Here is a 13,772-nt window from a genome sequence, read left to right on the forward strand (position 1 = left end):
ATCTGTCATTTTCTTATAGCTGCTTTCAAGACTTCTGGTTTTTGGAAGTTCGGTGTGGGTTGTGTTGGGTTTCACTCTGAGGTATGTTCAGCTTCTTGAATCTGTAAGTTTATCTCTTTCACCAGATTTGGGAAACTGCAGTTATTATTTTTTTCGATCTCAATCTCCTGGTGAGATCATATAAATGTTGGACTTTTTGTTTCTGTCCCATAGATCCATGCCATGAGGTTCTGTTCATTTGTTTTTTGGCTGTTCTTCTGTGTTGGTCAGACTGGGTGAATTTTGTTGATAAGATCTCAAGTCCTCTGATTCTGTCCTCTGCCATCTCTACTTTTACTTTTGAACGCATCTAGGGAGCTTTTAAAATTTCTCTTACTGTAATTGTATTTTAACTTTAACATTTCTTGTATTATATCGTGTAATTTTATTTTTCAGTTCTATAATTTCTACTTGGCTCTGTAATTTCTATTTGGTTCTTCAATTTCTTGAATGAAATTTTCAATTTTTTGGTTATTGTGATAGGATTTGTAGCTGCTTGTTGAAGCATTTTCAGATAGTTTTAAGATACTAGTCAGATAGTTCCAACATCTGATTCACTTCACGACTGGTGTCATTGGGTTGTTTCTTCACATTCAAATTAGAATTTTCCTGGATTGGGGTAAGGCAGGTGATTTTCTGTTGTATCCTCCACATTTGATTAATATGTTAGGACCCTCTGGGTCCTGTGTAATTTTTAATTTTAGCAGATAGTCCTCCTGTTTAGGCTTAGTGTGTAGGTCCCGGTATATTTTGTGGGCTGCAGTTCCAATGACAGTTTAATTTCAGAGCCTTTGTGGTGCTGTTTTGGTCTGCTTGGTCTGTTGGATGCCGCTGGTCTCTGCTGGTACCACCTAAGGAAATAGAGCAATCTCCCTGGGATGGACCACCTGGTGTGGCTAGGTGGGGGAAGCTTGTATTGGCCTGTGGGGCCAGTGTGCTCATTGTGAGGGGATCTTTGCTGGTCCTGCCCAGGCACACATTGTTTTGGGGTGGGGGTGAAGAGTCTCATGCCTGGCAGAATCTCCCTTTGCCCCATGACCCTTGACCACTTGTTCATTCTTGGTAGAGGAAAAGAGATTAAGCTTGTCAAGGGATGCACACACCTCCCCTCATCACTCACTGACAGTGGGGCTCCCAGTTCATCCCCCTTGCAGCGTTGCTGTTTACCTGGTGTTGCCGGCAAGATCTTTGTCCATCTGGGGGAAGAATGAGCTGCCTTCTGTTGCTAGCTTTGGGATTGGAAACAGTGACCCCCAGTCACCTTTCTGCAGGTCGTGGTGTAGTGAGACAGTAGCCATTATGTTAGTCCTCTAGTCCTGGGTTCCCTCACCAGCCTGTCTTTGCTTCCAGCTTTCAGAGTTCATTGATTGTCACTTGTGCTCTGTGTTATCCTATTGTTGGTTATACTTAGGAAGAACAAATGAAACATGTCTACACTATCTTTTCCACACCATAAGTCCTTGGTGGTATTTTTTATTGTAAGTGTGAAAGGGAGAATTGGCATCTTCCTGATACTGAGTCTTCCTTTCCAAACACATTGTAATCTTCATCTGCTCAGTAGATCTCAGTAACACCTCTTCACTGGGTCCTTTTGAAGAATGTGGTTAAGGCCTCCAGAGTCCTCAGAGCAGTGCCTGGTGTCAGAAGCACTTATTGGTGTAGCTAATGTTATTCCATGTGTCCTTTGGTAGCATATTAAAGCTTATTAAGTTTTTAAAATAAAGTCCTAGCACATTTCTTGATAGGTTTATTCCTATGTATTTTATCCTTTTTGTTCTTATTACAAATGGAATCTTCCCATCTTGTATATTTTCTTGGGCTCTTCAGTTCTTGGCTCTTCCTTATAGGAAAATGTTTTAACAACCCTTTCTAAATGTTGCTTCCCAAAGGAGTTTTAGCATCTTTTCCTTTTAAGACCCATAACTAAGAGCTCCAAAAACAAATGGATGAATGAACTCTTCATGTGGCTTGGCACTGTTTTGGGTGTAAATGCTGTACTTTATATAATCTCAGATTTTCCCTGGGTATGTCACACATTGTGTTGACCTTACCACTGAGACTCTTTTTCATGTGTGCTTTTACCAAGCCAGGGTATTTTCAAGTCACTCTTTGAACTGTTGATTTGGGGACTCACCTTCAGAGGGCCATGCATGCCACCTCTGTGCTTTTCTTCCAGGGTATCCATCACCTATACTAGAAAAACAGCTAAGTGGGATTTCAGAGTAAAGTGTGGAAATGTGGATAGAGTCCATTTACTTAACCTAAGCAGGTAGTGAAATACTGATAATTTAACAAGAAAAAGAAGTGAGTATAGAGTTCTTCTGGGGTGTGTAGCAGTAGGAACAGTAAAATGAAGTTGGGGTGCAGAGCACATGGGGCACCTGGTGGTACTAGAGCATCACACGCAGTCCATGTTCACAGAGGATTCATTTGGATGTTTTTTTTTGTTTTTTTTCCCAGAGGAGCTTTATGGTGACTTTGAAGACCTGGAAACAGGGGACATGCACAAGGGTGAATCAGGCCCGGAAACCCAGGTACAACTGCCAGGGCTGACCATCAGACACTGGCTTTTGTCCATGGTCAGGACGTTCTCAGGCCCATGCTGAGAATTGCAGATCTTAACTCATTACATGTGTAGGTTACAGACTGGATGAATGGTGGGGACACACCATAGGTCGTTGGTTTATTTGTTATCCTTGATTGTTGGGGTGACTCCTACTACATCTTCACTATGGTTCTTCAGCCATTGAAAGTTTTAACTCTTGGGCCACTGTCTTCCTCTCTACCATTCTTTTTCCATCATTCTCCTCTTCTTAAATTTAAGTGTCATTTGAAAAAACCAATTCACTGTTCTCCTTAATACTTCCTTAGAACTGTGTCTGGGGAGCATCTGGTTTGGGGACACTTGCTGTTACTTTTATTTATGTTTGGCATCCCAGCCAGATTATTGTAGGCAGCTAATTGTAATGCAGATGTCTAATGTTTCTTGTAGCATTACATGTTGTTAAGAGGCAAAGGCTGTATTTTGTTTCATGATGGTCATAAGATTTTGCAGCTCAAGTGGAACTTTAAATCTTCTTTAATGTTTAAATCTCTGCAAAGTTTTGCAAAATTTTCTCTTCTGGAAATTTAAGATTGAAGATGTGGAGGAAGACATTAAGGAAGAAATTGATCCCAACACAGAGGAAAGTGCCAAGAAAAAGCATTTGGAGAAGAAAAGAAAATTGAAGGAGATGTTTGATGCAGAATATGATGAAGGAGAAAGCACGTATTTTGATGACCTTAAGGGAGAAATGCAAAAACAAGCACAGGTAAGAAAACGAGGGTTCTTTCAGCCTTGTTCCAAGGCTGTTGTAGAGTGTTGTGCATGCACAGTGTTTAGATCTCTGCTCCCTGACCTGCTTCTGTGCCTTGCCTTTGGATTCCTAGGTCAAGATGCAGATGAGTGTGTTTATTCATCTGATTGTTTCTTGAGTTAGAAATTCACCAGAGAGCAGTACTGGTTTTGTACCACACCTCCAGGGAGCAAACGTGTTTCAACCTGACTGCTGCTTTTGAGGATCTCACAGTGTAGTGGTTTGTGACAGAGTGTTTATTTAAGTGCACGTATTGTCTTAGCCTTCTGGTTACTGCTTTCTGGAACCATAACGAGGCAATCTGAACAGGTACGTGATTGTTAGCCTGTGTGGCATATGTGTGCACCAGTGCTCCATGGGGAGGGTTTCTGAAAATTCACCTGGGCCAGAGTTAGAGGATATTTCAAGTGCCAGACCAGATGTGGAGATAAAGGGAGTGTGTGGATCCCTGAGAAGGAGCTAGCCTGGGCCTCCTGTGGGGGGATGCTAAACAGGTGTGTGAGTGGATGACCCCCCCCCCCCCTGAAGGAGACACAAAGATGTGTATGTGGTTGGTGGCATGAGCTGCACTTTGACAGTTGGGGCCACCAAGAGTCCCTATAAGCTGGAACATACCTTACATGCTTTCTGAAAATTAAGTATGTGGTTTGTGAAAATGGCATTGACTAGCTTGCTCAGCCTAGGCCTTCATAGAGTCAGAGTATTTCCTGGTTAGTCATTAATGTAGTGGTTCCAAGTCTGTACTGACCTTTGGTAGAAGTGACTAAGAAATGTAAAGGTAGTTCTGAAGTCTTTGCTTCAGGCCATTTACAATTTAAAATCACCTATAGAACCTTGATGGCCATTGTAAAGGACTTTGAAGCTTTTACTTTGAGTGAATGGGGGCCCAATGTGGGTGTTTGAGCAAAGGAGAGAGATATGTGTGACCTCTTTACCTTTGAAAGGATTGCTCTGGCGAGAGTTCAGTGGGACTAAGGTAACACACTAGGGGTTGGGGAGGTGTGTGGCAGTGGAGGGGAAAGAGAAGGGTCAAATCTAGATATAGTTTGAAAAGTAGATTAGTAGGATTTCTTGCATCAAGTGTAGCCTGTGTAAGGGGAAGTAAGGATGGCTTACTGGAAGGACTGGGTTGTCAGAAGAAAGATAGGAAAGCCTCTAGCTGGTGCAGCTCTCACCAGGAAGATGGTGTTTGCAGTTGTCAGGTGTGGGATATCTTTCCAACAAGTAGAACATCAAGTAGTGAGTGAGGAGTTCTGGGTGGAGGTTGGGCAGGGACTGAGATACACAGTCCTCAGCAGCTAGATGCTACCTAAAGCCATGAGCTGGATGGGAAGGCATGGAGAGTAAGTGTAGAGACAGGCGAGGAGAGGGCCAGGACTGCCTGGATATACCCCCTGGTGAGAGGCAGGGTGGGCAGGGCAGAGCAGCAGTGGGGACTGAGCAGCCTGCAGGAGATAGAACTCCGCTGGAGAAGGAAGTGATAAATTGCTTCAAATCCTGCTGACCTGTTAAGCACTGTTGAACTTCCATGAAGACAGAGTTGACCACTGGATTAGGAGTATGGAGGCCTTTAGTAATTTCAGGAAGCAGGTGTATGGAGTGTGGGTTAAAGTCTGATTTTAGGGAATTAATGGAATGGGAGCAGAGGAACTGGAGACTGATTAGAGAAAACTTCTGTGGCATTTTCTTCTCTGTGCCCCAGGGAAATAGGGCAATATTTAGTAGTAGTGAAGTCAAAAGGAGGTTTTAAAACGGGAAAAATAACAAGCAAATCTGTTGGAATAAAGTCCAACAAGAGTGGATGATTGCAAGCTAGTTTGGCACTGAGTAGAGAGGCATTGGCAAATTACCTGTCACAGATGCCCAGGAGAGCTTTCAGTGGTAAGGAAATATTGGCTGTAGAATTCCTTTACACTGCTTGCTTTTTGCGTGAATTTGGAACAGTCAACAGCTGAGAGTGAGGATGAGGGAAGTGATATTGTTGTTTGAAGAAAGGGGAAAAATGGGAAATAATGGTTTGCAGAATAAGAAAAGGAAGTGTGGACTCGGAGAGTTTAGAAGGGCTGCTTCCAGAGTGCCTGCATTAACTATGCCTTAGAGCAGCAGACAGGAAAGCAGCTGGGACATATCCTGAGCAAACTGTAAAGACAAAATGCATATCATTTGTAATTGGGCTAAAGCTTAAACAATTCTGTCCATGTTCCTTTATTTAGAAATTGCTATTTTTTAAATATTAATCCTACATTTATTGAAGTTAACAAGCATTGTGGATTTTTATAGTTCTCTTCCCCTCTTGTATATAGCTTAACCGGGCAGAATTTGAAGATCAAGATGATGAAGCCAGAGTCCAATATGAGGGTTTTCGACCTGGGATGTATGTCCGAATTGAGATAAAAAATGTCCCCTGTGAATTTGTGCTCAACTTTGACCCCCACTACCCAATAATTTTGGGTGGTTTGGGCAATAGCGAAGGCAATGTCGGCTATGTACAGGTAGGTGCTCTTTGCTGTGTGCCTGACAACTGAGGTTCTTCAGACGTAATGCCCCCAATAATTGTACTGAAATCTCTTTTTCTCTCAGATGCGTCTGAAGAAACATCGTTGGTATAAGAAAATCCTCAAGTCTCGAGATCCAGTCATCTTTTCTGTAGGGTGGAGGAGGTTTCAGACCATCCCACTCTATTATATTGAAGACCACAACGGAAGGCAGAGACTTCTGAAGTACACCCCACAGCACATGCATTGTGGGGCCACCTTGTGGGGTAAAATGTGATCAGAATAACTTGCTTATAGGTTAATTAAATCTTTAAGGCTTTTTTGTTGTTATAGTTTTTATTTTTTCCTTTCATGAAAGCCAGTTCATAAGATTTTTCTCTTATTTGGGGTTGGAGTATATATGTAAAACAGAACCAAAAATTTGTGGTTCACTGTATTTCTTTTTGCTGTTTTCTTTAAGGTCCTATCACTCCACAGGGAACTGGGTTCTTGGCAATACAGTCTGTCAGTGACATAATGGTAAGTATCATGGATGTTTTATTTTACAAATTGTGTTATGAATGTGGAATATGTATATGAAACTTTACATTAAAAATGACTCTTTTTTGTATTTTTAGTAAACTTTGCTTTTAATTTTCCTACATCTTTTTAAATAGGGTGTGGGAATGGAGAAAAGGGGGTAGAAGAATAATTGTAATGGAACTGATGAAATTTCTTATCTTCATGCATTTTTTGGATAAAACATTTAAGTGTTGCTCACCCTGTGCTAAGCACTTCATGGGTTCTGGGGGTACATCAGATACCAGCCAGACATGAATACCCCCTAGTAATGCTGGTTTAGCAAAGTATGTTCAAACAGTCTTCATTTGATCAATCAGAGCAGGTTTTATTGCCCCCATTTAATAAAAAACAGAGTAATGAGCAGATGGAATACTCCCTGGAAGTCCAAAATTTAATTTCTTAACCATTATAACCAAATTCTCATATTCTTTTCATTCTGAATAGGCCATTATTATGAAGTTATGTTACTATATCACCCTCAGGAAAATATTTAAACATCATCATTAGTTTAGCTTATGTGTAATATAGTTTCAGATTGCTTTGTTAACATACTATTTACATGATCAGATATTCTTTCTTGTCCTTTGATAGCTAATTGTAAGTAAAATGCACTTTGATAATTATTGCATTGCACAGAAAATGACAGTTTTTCTCTTGCTGATATTATTCCTATATTCACATTTTGGGGGTTCCTTTATAGCCTGATTTTCGGATAGCTGCCACAGGAGTTGTCCTTGATCTGGATAAATCCATAAAAATTGTGAAGAAATTAAAGCTAACTGGTTTTCCATATAAAATTTTCAAGAATACTTCATTCATTAAGGTCTGTATATCTGTGTATTCATATATGTGTATATTGTTAAAGGAGGAATGAAATATTCCTAAAATAAAGGTTTAATGTTTTCAGAAAAGTATTTAAATCTTTTATAAACTTGGTCTTTGATATTTTTAGTTTACTTCTTTACATTGGTCCCTGTTATTTATGTTCTTAGGTTTTAAGGGGCTATGAAATAGATACTTAGTAATCAAGGCTATTGCTTATTATTTCCATGTGTAACAATCAACAGAGGTAGTATTGAAAACGTGTAGTTTCCTTCACTGAGTTTTGTTTCCTACCCCTTTGGTTTGTGAAAGAAAGGGGGAAAATCATAGGTTTGTCAAACAGATCAATAGAAAAATAAAGCAGTTCACAAAATACTTGTTGGCAAGAGTACAGACAAGTGCATGCTTTGTTATGCAGTATGACATGGAGGGGGCATAGTTTAGCAACAGTTATTGAAAATTTCATTAGTGGGGGTGTTCCCATTAAAAACAGAGTTAAGATGATCATAAAATGTCCTTGTAATATGAGGTAATAATGCCACCAGCATTTATCTGGCTCTCTTTATTTTCTGAGTGCATGTACCTTAGTTAATAGGATATGAGCTGCAGCCTAGCCCTGTGAGATGACAGCACAGGCTATGTAGGCCCATGAAATAGCTTCTTGATTTTCTACAAAGATAATCAGTGATGAGCATGCTAATGAGCCCACAGGAGAGTCTTGATTAATGTTATTTTGAGGAAACAAAATAAAGGGGTATTCTTTTTGAACTAGTCATTCCACTTTCAGGGGGAAAAAATTAATTTTGGTTATTTTACCATCCTTCAATGAATTGTTTTTTGTGTTTTAGCCAAGGATATAATTATGAACTGAAGTAAGATTTTGTATGTGTGTGTGTGATTTTTTTCATATACTTGTAGGGAATGTTTAATTCTGCCTTGGAAGTGGCCAAATTTGAAGGTGCTGTGATTCGAACTGTCAGTGGAATAAGGGGACAGATCAAGAAAGCACTCCGGGCTCCAGAAGGAGCTTTCCGGGCCAGCTTTGAGGATAAGTTGCTGATGAGTGGTAAATATCCCTTCGGTGTCTTCATAAATGTGTTACCGTTCACTGTTGATTTCTAGCCAGCGTAGATTCAAAGGTGTAATTTCGGTCTTTAGAAAATAGGAGTTAGGTCCAGCTCTCCCAGTTAAAGCATATTTTACAGTGTGCAAAGTCACACTGGGTCTGGAGTCTTGTGGTTCACACCCAGTAAAAATTTTGTGATACTGAAGAGTAGTTCACTTGATGAAGTCTCTTCAAATACTGTGCATTTAGCTAGAGAAATTTGGGGTGAATGTTTTGTTCTTTTGTTTGATGAGATGGATATGAATCTTCTTTTGAAAATGTTAAACTAAATTTCCTGTCTTACCAGATATCGTCTTCATGAGAACTTGGTATCCTGTCTCCATTCCAGCCTTCTATAATCCAGTAACATCCTTGTTGAAACCAATTGGTGAGAAAGACACCTGGTCAGGAATGCGGACAACTGGTCAACTCCGGCTTGCCCATGGTGTCAAACTTAAGCCCAACAAGGACTCTCTCTATAAGGTATAGACACACATGTGCTCTGTAGAGAGAAGTCATCCAGATGTTTCATATGTGATGTTTTCTGTGCTTTGAATTTTCAGGTAGAAAGTCTAATGTTAAACTTAAATGAACATGTTGTATATTCATAGAATATTTTGGGAGGAACACAGAAAAGTGGAATGGTGGTTTCTATAGGTTGGAAAAGAGACTTAAACTTTTTATTGCATATCTTTTGAACTATTTTTTTCACCACCATATACATGTATTAGTTAAAAAAACATTAATATACCAATTGTAATTGAAGCAACATGGGTTTTTGGAAATTTTTAGTGCAGTTTTTAATCAAAGTGTTCACATATATACAGAACAGTCCACAAGTCATAATGTACATAAGCCCAGTGAACTTTAACACACCCAAATCGCCACCACCTGGGTCAAGCAATGAATCCCTAGAACAACAGAAGCCCCTCTTGTGACCTATCCCAGTCACCTCCACCTCAAGTGTGGCCTCTGTCTCACCTCGTATAGACCATGTAAGTTCGTTCTGTTTTCTGGTTTTATAAAATACAGCATATACTATTTTACTTGGCTTCTTTCATTCAGTGTTTTGAGATTCGACCATGTCTTGTGTATAGCAGACATTTAGTTTATGGTTATTGTCAGGTAGAATTCTGTTACATGGCAATGTCATTTTATCTATGGATGGACAATACGTCCAATTAGGGCCATTACAGATACTGCCCTGAATGCTTATACATGACTTGTTTGGTGTGCAGGGGCTTCATACACTTCTGTTGGTTAGATCCCCACAGCTGGGACCTCAGGGTTACAGGGCGTGCATGTGGTTCGGTGTCTGATGCCTATGGTTTTCTGAAGTCATACTGAATTATTAGACTCCCACTAACAGCTTATCAGGGTTCTACTTGTTCTCCATCCTTGCTAGTAGTTGGCCTCATCAGTATTTTTTCTCTTTTCTAAGTTGTCAGTGTCTGTCTTGATTCCTATTTTCATTTAGAATTTGGTCTCTGGGAACTTCTATTATCTTTTTCACAGGTTGACAATGCATTTTAAAAGGTTTGTTTTCATGTAGGCTACTTAGTTGTTTTATAATGAGAGGATAATTCAGGATATTGGCTTATGTTTCTGCTAAAAACAAGTTTCCTAAGCATTCCTTCTTCTATAAAATAATTAATAATGAAATTTTGAATCATCTTACATGAAATTCTATTAAAATGTCCCTCAGGACATGGTACCTGTTATCCAGCCTGTGGTACTTATTCTTTTTGAGATGATGGTTTTTCTGGTGTCTTTCATTCTAAAGTGTTTTAGGTTACTGCACAGAGAATATTGAACATTATCATGGATGATGTTTTTAAAAATAAATTTTAAATACATAGTAGAAATATTTTCTATATAGTTGATGTTGACCTTGCAAAACTTTCGATTTATTAACTATTTTGGAGGCAGGTAAGAATTTGGGTCATCAAAATTTAAGCATAGAACTTAGATTACCTTAAAAATTGTAGAGAGTTTAAATCTCATGTGTTGTGTAAATATCAGTATTTTGGCCGACCTTTCATTTGAAATAGAATGAAGTTAAACTTCTTAATAAGAATCAGAAATGGGGACATTTTGGCTGCTGGTTGGAAGAAGAGCTATTTCCTAAATCCAGAGTGATTGATAGTCAACATGAAAAGCTAGATAGTTCTTATTAGGAAAGAAAAAACCACCTCAGTGTCCCAAAGATAAGGCCTTAATTTTCCATTAAAAGGAATTTTAGATCTATTCATCTGCTCTATTGAGAACCCCCTGGTACACACTCTAGAAATGGGCACAGTTGATTTCTTGGAAAAACTGCAAATATATTCTATGTATTTTTCTGTTTTGCCGAGAGCTATGCACATCCATTGAGGCAATCTATATCTGATGGATGATTGAATCCTCATTCCTGATGGTCAGCAGACTCTGGTGTGACTGAACTTGTGGAAAAGCCAACCACTGATATTTTATGCAAATTTCAAATGCACATAGATCACAATTTAAATAAGTGACAGTTGTTGTTTTATTTTTCTTTTCAGCCAATCATGAGGCAAAAGAAACATTTTAATTCACTACACATTCCAAAAGCCTTGCAGAAAGCCCTGCCATTTAAGAACAAACCCAAGACCCAAGCAAAGGTGGACAAGGTGCCAAAGGACAGGCTGAGACCAGCCGTCGTACGGGAGCCTCATGAGAGAAAGGTACTGTAGCTGGATGGCTACCTACATGTTGTATTTAGATGGGAAAACAGTGCTTTCAGTAGTGCACTTGGTGTTTCTCCTGCGTTCTCATTTTTCATCAGGAAAGGACAAGGGCCAGCCTCAGGCACTAGACCTGGATGTTAGAGGGAAGGCCAGAGTCCATTTCCCTCCTTCTGTTTAGTCATGCTCTGCCTTATATGATTCAGGGGGAAGTAGTAGACACACAGCTGAGTCACTGTGTCTTAGTTGTGTATAGTATCCACAGAGTGGTTAACAAAGGTGGTTTTGTGGTAAAGGCCATTCTTTAAGTATTTCACTAAGTAAATATGCTCTTACTTATATCTCCATGCAAATTATGATTTCCTAGTTTGGGGCAAATTTCCACTAGGTTACCATTCATTTGGATCATGGGTTGTTTCTGGTTTTGATGCAGTCAGCCGAGGTATGTAGGCCCCTGAACATGCTGTAGCTGTAAGAATATCTGGTGCTCTCTTGTTTGTCCTTGTCAGATCCTTGCCCTACTGGATGCTCTGAGCACAGTGCACAGTCAGAAGATGAAGAAGGCCAAGGAGCAGCGGCATCTGCAGAGCAAAGAGCACTTCAAGGTGAAGCAGAAGGAGGAAGAGGAGAAACTGAAGCGACAGAAGGACCTCAGGAAGAAGCTCTTCCGAATTCAGGGTCAGAAAGAAAGAAGAAATCAGAAGTCCAGCCTGAAGGGGCCTGAGACGCAATCCAAGTGAACTCCAGTCAGATAGACTCATTTGCATCTGCAAAGGTGGATGGTACTCATAAATGACAAGTCAGGGGACAGGAGCCCAAGAAAGACCTCTTTGGTGGCTATTTCACCCAGACTGTGCCTTTGAGAGCAGAAATGGAAACTGCCGGCAGGACACCTGTTCATTTTCAGCATCTAGGTTACATCAAGCAATATAATTTATGGTTATCTAGATTCCCTTACATTCTTCTTGCCTGTCTCAATATCATTAAAATATTTTCCTGTTAATTATGGCTTAGTAATTTTCATTAGGGGTGAATGCTTGATAATTGTGGATAAGTGCTTATTCATTCTCCCACCTTCATGATGGGTCTTCCAGAAGGGGAAAATATACTAACTTGAAGCCTTAGCATTACAGTAAAATTGTAGAGAAGGGTGTGTGGTACAGCACAAAGCCCAGTTTCCCAGAGGCCATAGGATGTGTATAGTGCAATGGCCCAGCTGCAGATAAGAGAATCAGCTTCTGTTAAGCTGGTCTTAAAGAGGTTTGTACAAAAATGTAAAACAGTGCCACTTTCCCACTAATTTTTTGCTGTGGAAAACACTTTTCACAAGATGTCTGTTTATATTATATAATGGTTTTTTTCTTTTAAAACAAATTAATAAAAAATACTTGAAATTTTTCTCAGCTTTAATTTCTTACACAGTAAAAATTGATAGATACAGCACAAAGAAAACCTGCTTGAGGACCCCAGTCACTTTTAAGAGTAGATGATGCAGATGTCAGCACAGCTGCCCTGAACTCCTCCCTGCTGAGGTGACACCCCATGCCACTCACGAGTGTGCAACCATAACCCCATACCGGTGGTGCTGGCCCCTCATAGTGACAGTAAACAAGGATGAATTAATTGAGATCCTACTCTGTCACTGAGGCCTTTGATTTTTCCATGCCTTCCCAGATGTGGTGGCCTGGCAGCAAGTGCACAGAAAGACAGGGGAGCTGCTGCCAGGCTTTCTCCTTGGGCCACTCTGAGCATGCTGCACCTGCTCAGACCCAGTTCCAATAAGTGGCTGGCCAGTCTCAGGGATTTGGGGGACCTGAATGTGCTTTAAAGACCACAAGTTCTGACAAAGTTAAAGAATGTGATGAAAGAACTTACTAGTAGGGAGGTTGCTATCTAAGTGAAGCTATTTCACCACTGTCTTAAATTTCCTTTCCCTCCCATGGAGTCCTGACTGTAGAGAGAGAACTGAAGATGGGCCCCGGGGTCCTGGGCTGTATCAAGACAGAACCTGCCCTTGCAACCTAGTGCCCTCCAAGGGGGGGACAGTGAGAGCCCCAGCCTGGTTCTCCCCCTGGACAATGTTTTCTGTGTGCTATCTAATAGAAATATGTTAACAAAAGGAAAAATGAAACAGGTGACATGCGTTTATTATTTTTAAGCCAGTAAATCTATTACTTACTGTAATATATTATCAATATGAAAATCCTTAATGAGATACTCAACATTCCTGTTTTTCGCCAGCTCTTTGAAATTTGGTGTGTGTTTTCTTTACACTTACTCTGGAGACGTCTGAGGTAGTCAGGAATGCTGTCTGAAGCTCGGGTACACTTTCTGGGCTTAAAATGTACTCCTGAGGGACAGCAACACCGCCCTGGGAAGTTATGTAGGGAGGGGTCAAGATTGAACACTGGTGGTCCTTAGTCCAGCATTCTTTCCGCTACTTCAGTATTTTCACACACCTCAAAGACCACCACATCTAACCCATGCATGCAGACCAATCCCAGGGAGCCCAAGTGATCCTGGTAAGGGTCATTTGGCTCAAAGCTCACCAAGGCTGTGCCCAGAAGCCAAACATGTAAGTGACGTCAACAAAGGGGGCAGTCTCTCATCTCCAATGGCTTACACTACATGCAGACCTGATGGTGCCAGTGCTGAGAGGCTGGGCAGGGGACTGCAGGCGCTGCCACTATGA

General features: G+C 40.5%; 1 protein-coding gene across 5 annotated transcripts in view; it reads left to right on the forward strand.

Moving 5' to 3' along the window:
• The window catches only part of BMS1 (BMS1 ribosome biogenesis factor), a 51,072-nt gene extending 38,594 nt beyond the window's left edge, over window positions 1–12,478 (forward strand). For all 5 annotated transcript variants that reach the window (XM_057505810.1, XM_057505813.1, XM_057505814.1 and 2 more), the window contains 10 exons: window positions 2,500–2,573; window positions 3,174–3,350; window positions 5,699–5,887; window positions 5,976–6,156; window positions 6,351–6,409; window positions 7,152–7,274; window positions 8,192–8,339; window positions 8,686–8,861; window positions 10,919–11,080; window positions 11,590–12,478. In XM_057505810.1, coding sequence (XP_057361793.1) covers window positions 2,500–2,573; window positions 3,174–3,350; window positions 5,699–5,887; window positions 5,976–6,156; window positions 6,351–6,409; window positions 7,152–7,274; window positions 8,192–8,339; window positions 8,686–8,861; window positions 10,919–11,080; window positions 11,590–11,820 — 1,520 coding nt within the window. In that variant the 3' untranslated portion in view covers window positions 11,821–12,478. The remainder of the gene's footprint in view (window positions 1–2,499; window positions 2,574–3,173; window positions 3,351–5,698; window positions 5,888–5,975; window positions 6,157–6,350; window positions 6,410–7,151; window positions 7,275–8,191; window positions 8,340–8,685; window positions 8,862–10,918; window positions 11,081–11,589) is intronic.
• The last annotated feature ends 1,294 nt before the right edge of the window (window positions 12,479–13,772 follow it).

The sequence above is a fragment of the Manis pentadactyla genome, chromosome 8 (genome assembly GCF_030020395.1).
Source record: "Manis pentadactyla isolate mManPen7 chromosome 8, mManPen7.hap1, whole genome shotgun sequence".
NCBI classification, from domain to species: Eukaryota; Metazoa; Chordata; class Mammalia; order Pholidota; family Manidae; genus Manis; species Manis pentadactyla.